The sequence below is a fragment of the Octodon degus genome, unplaced genomic scaffold (assembly GCF_000260255.1).
Source record: "Octodon degus isolate 3935 unplaced genomic scaffold, OctDeg1.0 scaffold00178, whole genome shotgun sequence".
NCBI classification, from domain to species: domain Eukaryota; kingdom Metazoa; phylum Chordata; class Mammalia; order Rodentia; family Octodontidae; genus Octodon; species Octodon degus.
In genome coordinates, this window is record NW_004524754.1 from 668823 (window position 1) to 681690 (window position 12868).

General features: G+C 47.4%; 1 protein-coding gene across 8 annotated transcripts in view; it reads left to right on the forward strand.

Moving 5' to 3' along the window:
* The window catches only part of Chd4 (chromodomain helicase DNA binding protein 4), a 47542-nt gene that overhangs the window by 9860 nt on the left and 24814 nt on the right, over positions 1 to 12868 (forward strand). For 5 of the 8 annotated variants that reach the window (XM_023703668.1, XM_023703667.1, XM_023703669.1 and 2 more), the window contains exons 3-22: positions 1518 to 1639; positions 1837 to 2052; positions 2275 to 2393; positions 2497 to 2738; positions 3280 to 3407; positions 3653 to 3788; positions 3921 to 4099; positions 4271 to 4510; positions 5125 to 5328; positions 5454 to 5659; positions 5965 to 6096; positions 6178 to 6274; positions 7988 to 8179; positions 9998 to 10198; positions 10346 to 10483; positions 11454 to 11575; positions 11672 to 11845; positions 12172 to 12313; positions 12413 to 12544; positions 12644 to 12761. In XM_023703668.1, coding sequence (XP_023559436.1) covers positions 1518 to 1639; positions 1837 to 2052; positions 2275 to 2393; positions 2497 to 2738; positions 3280 to 3407; positions 3653 to 3788; positions 3921 to 4099; positions 4271 to 4510; positions 5125 to 5328; positions 5454 to 5659; positions 5965 to 6096; positions 6178 to 6274; positions 7988 to 8179; positions 9998 to 10198; positions 10346 to 10483; positions 11454 to 11575; positions 11672 to 11845; positions 12172 to 12313; positions 12413 to 12544; positions 12644 to 12761 — 3240 coding nt within the window. The remainder of the gene's footprint in view (positions 1 to 1517; positions 1640 to 1836; positions 2053 to 2274; positions 2394 to 2496; positions 2739 to 3279; positions 3408 to 3652; positions 3789 to 3920; positions 4100 to 4270; positions 4511 to 5124; positions 5329 to 5453; positions 5660 to 5964; positions 6097 to 6177; positions 6275 to 7987; positions 8180 to 9997; positions 10199 to 10345; positions 10484 to 11453; positions 11576 to 11671; positions 11846 to 12171; positions 12314 to 12412; positions 12545 to 12643; positions 12762 to 12868) is intronic. The other 3 variants (XM_023703672.1, XM_012517435.2, XM_023703673.1) reach the window with 2 other exon arrangements.

A 12868-nucleotide genomic window follows, 5' to 3' on the forward strand; every position in this document is an offset into this window, starting at 1 on the left:
TGCTAAGAGCATGTGTGGAATTGAAGGAAACATACTATTTCCCCCCACATGTTAGGTCCTGCTACTTTTTTTGGTGTGGATGTGATTTACGTATGCTGGCTAGGCGTCCCATATGTTGGCATGATTCCCATATGTTGGGTTGGGGGTGATGAGGAAGCTGAGTCTTTTTTTTTTTTTTGAAGCTGAGTTTTGAGACTTCTTGTGGACTCCCATTTCCTGCAGTTTGAGAAGGTCTGTATGCTCTGACCACAGCTTGGTTGAAATTTTGCTAAGTCTTAGCTTTGATGATTTGAAAAAAACAATTATGATTGAGGGAATAGCCCAGTCTCTAGAACAGTGTTCCCCTTTGAATAGTGTTCATTTGTCTTAGGCACCTAGGGTGACCTTTGTGAACTATGTCATCCCAGGGTAGGTGTTAGAGATTATTGGCATGTAGATATGGGGTCAGGTAATAATTTGGAAAGTCTTCTGTGAGGACAGTCTCCCTAGCCACCTCTGTCAACCCCACCCCCTCCCCTGCCACTTCCTGTCTGTCCTATGTTGGCAGCTGGGTGCCCTGGCTGGCTTCTGCGGTCAGGAGCCATTTTCCCTCTTAGTGGGTGAGGCACTTCTGTGCTCCACTCCCTCTGCACTCTCCCCTGCTTGGGCGGGGGTGGCTTGGGAAGAGGGAGGAGGGATGTGGGAGCTGGTGCAAATGTGGGATACAAAAGAAGCTACCTCCTGGCATTCTCCTCCCCCAGTGCCCCTTCCCACCTATCTCTGCCCAGGAGCTCTCAGTGTTCCCCAGGCTTTGTGTGTGCTTTCAGCCAGGGAGGAGGTGGAGCCAGATGGGAGGAGGACTGGGAGGGGGAGATGGTGACAGCTGGGCTGATTTGGGCCCCTAGGGAAAAGAGGCTGCTGACCCAGGAGAAGCTGGGGAGGAGCAGTAGGGCTGGAGGTGGAGAAAGGAAATTGTGTTTGAAAGTGGGTGTGAGGTTGGAGCAGAAACAGGACCTGGGCTTTGGAGGTTCTGCTTGTTCTGAACAGTGATGACTCCAGAGGGGTTAGAGAAGGGCATGCTTTCTGGTCCCCCATAAGCTTGTATTGTTCTGGGACATGGTCAGGGCATATTCTGTGGTTGCCTTGTGGGTAGGGCCTTCCATTCCCATTCTTAGGCTTCAACCAGTTGCAGGAGGCCTTGGATCTAGTTTTCCTGTTTGGTGAACTTCCGGCAGCTTGATTAAGCTGTGCTGGTGAACATCTAGAGGGCTGCTGCAGGAGCCAGGCGGGGAGGCAGGGGCCTGGACAGCTGCCCGAGGTGGGCCTGGTCTGGTTTGGCAGGACTGTTTCGGTATATACAGCTCTCTCTTTGTTTTAGTTCTGGGTATCAGCTTCCTTCTGTGGAGAGTATAGCAGTTCTCTTCAGAAGAATCTGGGACAAGCGGTGGGGAGTAAAATATAAACCCTCTCTGGATTAGGCCCTAACCTTTTGCTGTCCATCTTTTCCCTGCCTATTACGCTTTGGTCAATTTACGTAGAAAACGAAGAGGATCCAGAAGAGGATTTATCAGAAACAGAGACTCCGAAGCTCAAGAAGAAGAAAAAACCTAAAAAACCTCGGGACCCTAAGATCCCTAAGAGCAAGCGCCAAAAAAAGGAGGTGAGTGGGTGACTGCATGTTACAGGGAAGGAGAAGAGGCATGGGGGAGTTGTGAGAAGGGCAGAAGGGCGTTTGTCCCTTGCTTCCTGCTCTGGGAGTGGCAGGCCAGGTCCTAGGATGAGCCTCAGGGCCGTCCTGAGGTCAGCATGTGTGTAGCATGTGTGTGTCTGTCTCCCTCTCCCCCTTCCCTGCTCCAGCGTTTGCTCTTATGCCGGCAGCTGGGGGACAGCTCTGGGGAGGGGCCAGAGTTTGTGGAGGAGGAGGAAGAGGTGGCTCTGCGCTCAGACAGTGAGGGCAGCGACTATACCCCTGGCAAGAAGAAGAAGAAGAAACTAGGACCTAAGAAAGAGAAGAAGAGCAAATCTAAGCGGAAGGAGGAGGAGGAGGAAGAGGACGATGATGATGATTCCAAGGTGTGTGGGGCCCCCCACCCCCTTCCTCTGTGTGTGAATCAGGCCCCCACTGATTCCTGGCCTCAACTTCCTAGGTTCTCCACTGTCCTTTAGAACCTCCTTATCCCATCTGTTTCTGATTGTGTCCTCTTCGCCCTGGTCTTGCCAGCTGTAGCTCCTGTCTCAGGTTCCCTTAACAAGTGTGGGCTGTGGGTGGTAGGCCCTTGACTGTGCTCTCTGCAGGAGCCTAAAACATCCGCTCAGCTCCTGGAAGACTGGGGCATGGAAGACATTGACCATGTGTTCTCAGAGGAGGATTACCGCACCCTCACCAATTACAAGGCCTTCAGCCAGTTTGTCAGGTAAACCAAGAGCGTCTTAGGAGAGGGGAGTCTTTTTGTATGATATAGTTTGCTTTTCTTTCTCTTATTAAACGTTTTCCTGTTCGTGTCCATTTTCTACCAGACCCCTCATTGCTGCCAAAAACCCCAAGATTGCAGTCTCTAAGATGATGATGGTTTTGGGTGCAAAGTGGCGGGAGTTCAGCACCAACAACCCCTTCAAAGGCAGCTCTGGGGCTTCAGTGGCGGCAGCGGCCGCAGCAGCAGTGGCTGTGGTGGAAAGCATGGTGACAGCCACAGAGGTGGCACCCCCACCTCCCCCTGTTGAGGTGCCTATCCGCAAGGCCAAGACCAAGGAAGGCAAAGGTAAAGTGGGGTTGCATGGATGAGGGTTCTTATGTGGGCCTTGGGAGTCAGAGCGCTAGAGAACGGGAATGCTATTCTGGCAGGCCTCAGGTAGGACACAGGAGAGAGGAGTAGGGGCTGGGGAGATGGCTCAGTAGTATAAGAGCTTCCCTGGCAAGTGCGAGGGTTTGAGTTCAATCCCCGGCTCCGCAAAAAAAAGGAGAGAGGAAAAAGTCTGGAATTTGGGGGGCTAGATGTGATGAAGCAAACTGAGGTAAATGAAGTTTGTGTCTTTTTTTTTTTACTATTTATTTATTTATTTTTTTACTTTTTATTTTTTTAAATTTTAATTTTATTGAGAAGCAAATATGAATGAGATAGTTTCAAAACTGATTAATAGGACAGTTTCAATAATCAATACATTGTACATTGTTATCTTTTTATCAGTTATCCATAGTATAAGAAGCAGACAGGATATCCAGTCCAAACACTATTAGTGAAGTTTGTATTTTTCCATCCATTTTCCTTGTTACATATATTTGGACATATCCTGGTTTTTTAGGTCCTAACGCTCGGAGGAAGCCCAAGGGCAGCCCTCGTGTACCTGATGCCAAGAAGCCCAAACCCAAGAAAGTGGCACCCCTGAAAATCAAACTGGGAGGGTTCGGTTCAAAGCGGAAAAGATCTTCGGTGAGTGCTTGCCCATCCCTTGGGGGAAGGAGTGGGTTTGATGGAGGAAGGGATGTTGCCCTTGCTCAGGGGCTATCTTGCACAGGAGGCATAGAGAATGTGGGGAGCTGGTCTCAGGCAGCCCTGGCTTCCTCTGTGTAGTTCTGCTGGGCTTCTGGCCCCCCTCTGTGAGGAGGTGATCCCCTCTCCTGCACTTTCCTTCCCTTGATGTGAACTTTTAGCCTTGTTCCTTTTTATTCTGCCAGAGTGAGGATGATGATTTAGATGTGGAATCTGACTTCGATGATGCCAGTATCAATAGCTATTCTGTTTCCGATGGCTCTACGAGCCGCAGTAGCCGCAGCCGCAAGAAACTCCGAACCACCAAAAAGAAAAAGAAAGGTGTGTTTCTTTTTTGTGTCTGTGATGGGACATGGTGGGAATGGCTGGGAAAGAATCTCCCTTAGGAGATAGGGGTTGGGGGAGGTGGGTTTTTTTTTTCTAATAACTGGGCTTTCCCTCTTCCTTGCCCAGGCGAGGAGGAGGTGACTGCTGTGGATGGTTATGAGACAGACCACCAGGACTATTGCGAGGTGTGCCAGCAAGGCGGTGAGATCATCCTGTGCGATACCTGTCCTCGAGCCTACCACATGGTGTGCCTGGATCCGGACATGGAGAAGGCCCCCGAGGGCAAGTGGAGCTGCCCACACTGTGTGAGTACCTGGCCACTGTGGTTCTGGGCACCCATGAGGAAGGTTGGGATGGGAAAGTTGGTGGCAATGAGCTTTGGGAAAATCCAGAGGAACGATGTGCAGTGGGGTCTGACTTGAGGGGCAGGGCAGGGCTCGGTGGGGATAATGGGAGTCTGTGGTCCTGTGCTGCAGGAGAAGGAGGGCATCCAGTGGGAGGCAAAAGAAGACAACTCAGAGGGTGAGGAGATCCTGGAAGAGGTTGGGGGAGACCCTGAAGAGGAGGATGATCACCATATGGAATTCTGTCGAGTCTGCAAGGATGGTGGGGAGCTGCTGTGCTGTGACACCTGCCCATCTTCCTACCATATCCACTGCCTGAACCCCCCACTACCAGAGATCCCCAATGGCGAATGGCTCTGTCCCCGTTGCACTGTGAGTGACTGGCCTCAGCCAGGGTGGAATTGTGGGAAGTTTAGTAGAAGAGCTCACTTATAAGTAGACATTATGAGGTGCAGGTACGGGAGAGGCCATTGGAGAGCTTGGTGCTTTTTACTTGTGAGACAGGTATGTTCCTTCCTCTCCTAGTATTGGGATACTTTTCCTGGGAAAATGTAGGACTTTGAACTAAACTGATGGGTTGAGGTCTTGCCAGCCCTCTTAAAAGGGCTGACATGCTGTTCTGGCAGAGAACATCTGTGTGTCTTGATGCCCTGCCTCGGGCTTGGTGGCTTGTCATGTTTAATAGGACCATTTACCAATTTTAGGTTGCTTAAGAGAGGCTAGGGTTGGGGGTCTGTGGGGTTTCTGGGTTGCTGTTAAAGTCTAGGCAGTGTAGCACTCTCAAGCAGCTAGGCGTGATGGTGTTACACATCTCAGACGAAGTCTAGAGTGAGGTGGAGACTACAGTTATTTTCCTAGGAGGGTCTGGGATCAGATCTTACTTACAATGAGATTTTAATGACCCTTTGATAAGTTTATAGCTATAGAATATGTACCATCTCCTCCTCTGGTTAATGAATTAGGATTAAGTCCTCTCTTTCTCTCAGTGTCCAGCTCTGAAGGGCAAAGTGCAGAAGATTCTCATTTGGAAGTGGGGTCAGCCACCATCTCCTACACCAGTGCCTCGGCCTCCAGATGCGGATCCTAATACTCCATCCCCCAAGCCCTTGGAGGGGCGGCCGGAGCGGCAGTTCTTTGTGAAATGGCAAGGCATGTCCTACTGGCACTGTTCCTGGGTTTCTGAGCTTCAGGTAAGTGTGGGACAGACTGCAGGTAGGGGGGAGGCTACAACAAAGAAGGCAGTAGGCAAACTGCCTTGTGGGAAGAGGGAGTAGATGCGACTCTTCTGCGGCTTATTTTCTCTTTTTGTTTGTAGTTGGAGCTTCATTGTCAGGTGATGTTCCGAAACTATCAGCGGAAGAATGATATGGATGAGCCACCTTCTGGGGACTTTGGTGGTGATGAAGAGAAGAGCCGAAAGCGAAAGAACAAGGACCCTAAATTTGCAGAGATGGAGGAACGCTTTTATCGCTATGGTATAAAACCCGAGTGGATGATGATCCATCGAATCCTCAATCACAGGTACTGCATGGGCTTACTGAAGGTAGACGGCAGATCCATGGGAGAATCTTGGGACAGGGAGTGAGGAAAGGGTGCTGCCAGTAACGTACCCTAATGAGTGATTGAATCCTGGAATTGGAGCCTTCGGTAGGAGAGTAGATTGTAGAGGTAACTTTTGGGCCAAAGATGAGTATAAGGTCTGAACCTATGAGGTCTATAGCATGTGTTGGGTAGTGTGAAACATAAATTACTGTTCCCTTTTGAGGGTCAAAGTGACTTGGTGAGGTTGCCTCTTGACCCTGAAGGTTTCTCTCTTGACCTTGTAGTGTGGACAAGAAGGGCCACGTCCACTACTTGATTAAGTGGCGAGACCTCCCTTATGATCAGGCTTCTTGGGAGAGTGAAGATGTTGAGATACAGGACTATGACCTGTTTAAGCAGAGCTACTGGAATCACAGGTAGGTTATTTGGGGAGAGATGGAGGGTTGCCGCCTTTTGGAAAGGGCCCTAGACAGCTGTGGGATTCCTTCTTTTTTTAGGGAATTAATGAGAGGTGAGGAAGGACGACCAGGCAAGAAGCTCAAGAAGGTAAAGCTGAGGAAGTTGGAGAGGCCTCCTGAGACTCCCACTGTTGATGTGAGTTGGGTCAGAAGAGAGGGAGGGCATGGAGTGTTGGGTAGGGCATGATAGCTTATCTGCCTGGTGGTGGTGGTGTGATGGTACTGCTGGAAATGATATGTAATGAAAACATTATCACTAAGAGCGCCTTATAATGTCCTCGTACCCACTTCCCTGTGAATTCACTTTGTGAATTAGAAAGTGTAAGACTTTTTACACAATGTATTTGGTGCAGGGTCTTACTACGCAGCTCTGACTCATAGTGATTCTCCTATTTTTAGCCTCCCCAGCACTGGGATTACAGGCATGTGCCACCATGCCTGGAATTGGTGGCCAGCTCAGTTTGCCTGGGGGCCAGGCCAGCACAGCATGTGGTGCCAGGGATCAAACCCCTAGCCCATTGCTTGCCTAAGCAGACTAAAGACTTGTTTTCATCATTAAAACAAAACAAAACATAGAGGGTTTGTTGGTACTAGGGATTGAGCCTAAGGGCTCATGTGTGCTGGGCAAGCACTCTACCACTGAGTCTTTTTTAATTTTTCCGTTTAAAGACAGTGTCTCTTTTAGATGTTCAGGTTGGCTTCAAACTTGCAGTCCTCCTGCTTCAGTCTCCCAGGTAGCTGTGATTACAGGTGTGCAACACTGCAACTGGCTAAAGGTGCATTTTGTTTATTCATTTAATAATTTTTTTTTTTGGTATTGGGAATTGAACTCAGGACCTTGTGCTTGCCAGGCAGGCTGAACTATATCCCTGGCCCTGTTTATTTTAAATTTTTTGTTGTTTCATTTTGAGACAGTGTCTTGCTTTGTAATACAGGCTGGCCTTGAACTCACTATGTAGCCCAGGCTGGCCTTGAACTTGCTTGCATCCACCTGGTAGCCTCCCGAGTCTTGGGATCACAGTGTGTGCTACCATGCCCAGCTAGGGCGTAGTTGAAATGACTGAAGAAATCTTAGCTAGAGAGAGGTCATACAACCAAGCTACTATGAAACTTATATTGGAATCTGGGCCTCCTGATGTTTAACATTGTGGCTTACTTCTAGTTTTTGCTTGTATAATATGAGGGAAGTTAAGGTTAAGGAAATGAATTTGGGGATGAGGGATACCTCAGTGGCAGTGGTAGAGTGTACGTTCCATACATGAAGTGCTGGGTCCTACGCACAATACCAGATAACAAGAGAAAAGTGGATCCAGGAGGCACACAAGAGGATTTTCTTGTGGATTGTAGGGTATATTTTTAGAGTCCTCAATGTGTTTTTTTTTTTTTTTTTTTTTTTTTTTTTTTCTTTTTTCTCTGCTCCACAGACGGCTAAGATCAGATCTGCATGGAAGGATTTTGTTTTGCTTCTAGAGAATCCTAAGGCAAATGTAAAATTGTGATAAGTAGTAAGGGTCTCTTGTCACTCACTGTCCTTTTTTGTGACGTTTTGAAGCAGGATCTCACAATGTAGTTCATGCTGGTTGTGAACTCATGGCAGTCTTCCTCTCTCAGCCTCCTGAGAGCTGGGTTTATAGGTGTGTGCTACCGTGCCCAGCCTCCTCCCTTGCTTTTGTTGGTGATGCTGAGGATGGAATCTAGGGCCTCGTGTGGTGTTTTATCATTGAGGCCCTATTCCCCGAAATTTCTTGTGTCTCTCTCAGGAAGGATCTCATGAGGACAGATGAGGAAATAGGTGCTCTTTGATGGAGAAAAGGGAATTCCTGATCATCTTTCCTATTTCATTCTTCAGCCAACAGTGAAGTACGAGCGACAGCCGGAGTACCTGGATGCCACTGGCGGAACCCTGCACCCTTACCAAATGGAGGGCTTGAACTGGTTGCGCTTCTCTTGGGCTCAGGGAACCGACACCATCTTGGCTGATGAGATGGGCCTTGGGAAAACTGTACAAACAGCAGTCTTCCTCTATTCCCTCTACAAGGAGGTGAGGAAGGCAAGGGGGTTCATTTTTGGTGTGGGTAGTTTGTGTTCAGTCTTCTTTTGCCCTGTGAGAAAGGGAATTGACCACTTACTAGTGCAGTTTTTTAAAATATGATGACCAAAAATTACGTATTTTTTTATTTGTATAATTTAATATAATAGGGTATATAAGAGCAACCATTTTATCACATTTATTCAGTATAAAAATAGACTGGTTGAGGGCCAGGGATATAGCTCAGTGGTACAGTGCCTGCTGGCAAGCACAAGGTCCTGAGTTTGATTCCTGGTACCAAGAAAAAGAATGAATTGGTTTAGCTGTATGTAGTTGTCTATACCTGTAATTCTAGCACAGGGGAGGCTGAGGCAAGAGGATTGTTCTGAGTTTAAGGCCTGCCTGAACTACATAGTGAGACCCTGTTTAATTAAAAAAAAAAAAGGGTGACTGGTTGAAAGGACACCTGCCTGAGTGATGCTCAGGATGGTCAGTGTATAAACATACACATTGCCCGGGTGCTGCTCAGAGTAAACTTTACTGGTTAGAAGTTGGTCTTTGAGCTTGAAGAACACTGGTAAGTGCTAGGCATATGTCCCCAGCAAAAGCCTCTAGGGAATAGAGCTATAGTGGAATTAGCTGTGGGTACCTGAGCCTAGCCTCCATCCTGGGGCAGTGGTTGTGTGTTGAGCACAGAGGAGGAGCTGTGGGAGGGGTTAGTACAGAACAATTTTCTTTCCAGTGAAACAAATACATTCTTTTATGTTTTTTGAAGAGAACTTAAAAAAATAGCTGGGTGTGGTTGCACATTCCTGTAATTCCAGCACTGGGGAGGCTGAGGCAGAAGGATCATTGTGAGTTTGAGACTAGCCTGGGCTATAAAGTTAGCACAAGGTCAACCTGAATACATAGGGAGACCCCGTCTCACATATATACACAAATAAACTCTCAACATTAGAAAGGGTAACAGACTTTTTTTTTTTTTTTTTTTGCTCCGAATGCCTTCAGGGCAGGTTTGGCTGGCTTGAGTTGTGGGGATTGAACCACAGCAACGTGAGCCTGACTGCTTTGTTGAAGCAGCCACTTCAAGAACTGAGCTAAGGGGCAGGCCCCCATGATACAGACTTTTACCAAACAAAATGATAGGAATTCAATATAATAACATTTTTTTTTTTTTTTTTTTTTTTAGAACTGGGGATCGAACTCGGGCCCTTGTGCTTGCCAGGGAAGGGCTTATTCCACTGAGCCATCTCCCAGGCCCCAACAGTGGTTATTATATTGCATATTGTTGGCTTCAAAGTAGTTGTTCATTTTTTAAAAATATTTATTAAATTATTTGGCGGAACTAGGGATTGAACTCAGGCCCTTGTGCTTGCCAGGCAAACGCTTATTCTACTGAGCTATCTCCCTGGCCCCTCAAATTAGTTGTTTCGATTACCAGATAGAAGCATGCAAAATTGTTCAAAAAGTTACAAAAATTTAAAAAGGAGAGGGAGAAAAATTTAAGCATTAACTACTCCTTTCAGTAGACTAGCAAAAACCAGTAGTACGATAATGCAAGCTGTTCTGTGCATATACATACATATTTCTTTTTCCCTTTCCCTCATCTGAATTCCTTCCCTTTGAACAGTTTCTAGTAGGGCGAGGCTTAAAAGGAGTAAGAGCTTATGTCTGTCCAGGTGGGCTGTGGCATTGTGAGCTAGAGTGGGTTGGACTTTCTGGTGTGTGAGGTAAGGACAGGAACAGCAGTTCAGATGCCAGTCCTTGATCTTGCACAAGGGATGGGCATAGTTGGGTGCTGGGTTTTGACCACCTCTTCTTTTCTCCAAGGGCCATTCAAAGGGGCCATTCCTAGTGAGTGCACCTCTTTCTACAATCATCAACTGGGAGCGGGAGTTTGAGATGTGGGCTCCCGACATGTATGTGGTGACCTATGTGGGGGACAAGGACAGCCGTGCCATCATTCGGGAAAACGAGTTCTCCTTTGAAGACAATGCCATTCGTGGTGGCAAAAAGGCATCCCGCATGAAGGTACCTCTGCGGGGGGAGCTGCTCTGGAGAGGGCTTCAGGCCTGGTTTGCCTCCTTGTGCCCTTGGTGAGGCAGGATAACCCTGGGAGGGGAGGGGGTTTATGCTATAGGTATGAGGTATTAGTGACCAGGCTGTCCTCTTGTGCAGAAAGAGGCATCTGTGAAATTTCATGTGCTGCTGACGTCCTACGAGCTGATCACCATTGACATGGCTATCCTGGGTTCTATTGACTGGGCCTGCCTCATTGTGGATGAAGCCCATCGGCTGAAGAACAATCAGTCTAAGGTGAGAAGACAGAGGGTTACAGGGTCCTATTTTTAGTTTTTTAGTACTGTGTATTCATTCAGTGGAAACCTAGAAAAGGGAAAAATGGTCTCCATCCACATGCGCCCAGGCCTTAGAAAAGCAGCAATGGTTAGAACATTTTCTCAGTGTTTGCAAGGTGTTGTGTTCACTCCAGCACTGAAGAATAAACAGACAAACAAAAGCTGTGGGAGCACAGCTCAGTGATAGAACATGTGCTTAGTGTCTGGGAAGCTTTGAGTTTGATGCTTGATACTCAGGTATCAAAAATATGGGCTGGAGAGATAGCTTGGTGGTCTTAAGTGCATGCCTGGTAAGCACGAAGACCTAGGTTCAACTCCCTAGTACCGCATTCTGGGCTGGCCCTGGAGATCCAAGTGCGTCTTACTGGCCACCAAAACTGGGCATGGTGGTGCACACCTGTAATCCCAGTGCTGGGGAGGCTGAGACAGGATTACTATGAGTCTGATTTATGTAGCAAGACCCTGTACCAAATAAATAAAAGATTATATTATATATAATGAAAGTAAAAAAATGAAAAGGATAGCTGGGCATGTTGGTGCATACTTGTAATCCGAGCACACTCACACGGGCTGAGGCAGGAGGATAACATGTTTGAGCCCAAAATGGCCGCAATTTATTGCAACCAAAAAATAAAAGCCAGGGACAGTGGTGCACACCTGTGTAAGTTCCTCTTCTGCCTAGGCAACTTAGTGAAACCCTGTTTCAAAAAAAGGGGGCCGAGTAAAGAAGGGGAGAGCTAAGGTTTTAGCTCAGTGATTGGGGCACCCTTGGATTTGATCTCGTTTCACCAAAGAAAAAGGCCAAGCATGTAGTTCAGTGTGAAGGCCTTAGACTTATTCCTAGCTGCACCTAAATCAGTATAAATTCTACAGATACACTGGCACTCTCTCTGTCAGTGAGGTTCACCCCTCCCCATCTGCTTCCCTAGTTTTTCCGGGTCCTGAATGGCTACTCCCTCCAGCACAAGCTATTGCTGACTGGAACACCGCTGCAGAACAATCTTGAAGAGCTGTTTCATCTTCTCAACTTTCTCACCCCAGAGAGGTTCCAGTGAGTGTGGGTTTCTCTATAATCAGCTCATAATGCTGTTGCACATTTTCTGTGCTACTTTCCCATTCCAATAACTTTTTCTTGCTTTTTGTGAAGCAATTTGGAAGGCTTCTTGGAGGAGTTTGCTGACATTGCTAAAGAGGACCAGATTAAAAAACTGCATGACATGCTGGGGCCTCACATGTTGCGGCGGCTGAAAGCTGATGTGTTCAAGAATATGCCATCCAAGACAGAACTGATTGTACGGGTGGAGCTGAGCCCCATGCAGAAGTGAGTGAGGAGGGACAGGAGTGCTGGCCCTGTTCTGGGAGTGTAGTGAGACCCCCCTCTAGGTCTGCCTTGTGTTTCACCTCCACCCCACCTGACACTAAAGGCAGCTGGTGACAGCTGCAGGTGCGGCCTGCGGAGAACTGGTATAGTGGAGGTGGAGCGTATAGCTCTTAGGCCGTGCCTCATCTAACATGATGATGGCGCTGCTGGTCAGCTAATTTGGTTTCCCTAGCCCCCAAGTGAGGTATGTTGAAAAGGCCTCTGGCCGTGCACTGCATTATTAGTCATTCAGAGTCCCAAGTCCAACCTTTTTCTTGCTCATGCAGGAAGTACTACAAGTACATCCTCACTCGGAATTTTGAAGCACTCAATGCTCGAGGTGGTGGCAACCAAGTCTCTTTGCTAAATGTGGTGATGGATCTGAAGAAGTGCTGCAATCATCCATACCTCTTCCCTGTGGCAGCAATGGTATGTTGTGCTATTCACATACCTCTTGGTCCTGCTTGGGTTGGGATTCTTTTTTTATAGGTTTTCTTTCAATATTTTTACCTTTGTTTTTGTCCTCAGGAAGCTCCTAAGATGCCTAATGGCATGTACGATGGCAGTGCCCTAATCAGAGCATCAGGGAAATTATTGTTGCTGCAGAAGATGCTTAAGAATCTTAAGGAGGGTGGGCATCGTGTGCTCATCTTCTCCCAGGTATTACGTGGGCTGGGCTGGGCGCTTTAGTAGTGGATAGAGACATGAGGAAAGGGATTATCATTTGACTCTTCCATAACTAAGCTGCTCTTTTTACAGATGACCAAGATGTTAGACCTTCTAGAGGATTTCTTGGAACATGAAGGTTATAAATATGAACGTATTGATGGTGGAATCACTGGGAACATGCGTCAAGAGGCCATTGACCGCTTTAATGGTACAGAAAGGAAGGAAGGGCTTGTGTCTAGTACCCTGAAGTTGCTTGCATCTTTGGATGGATTTATTCTTTTTTTTTTTTTTTGCAGAACTGGGGATTGAACTCAG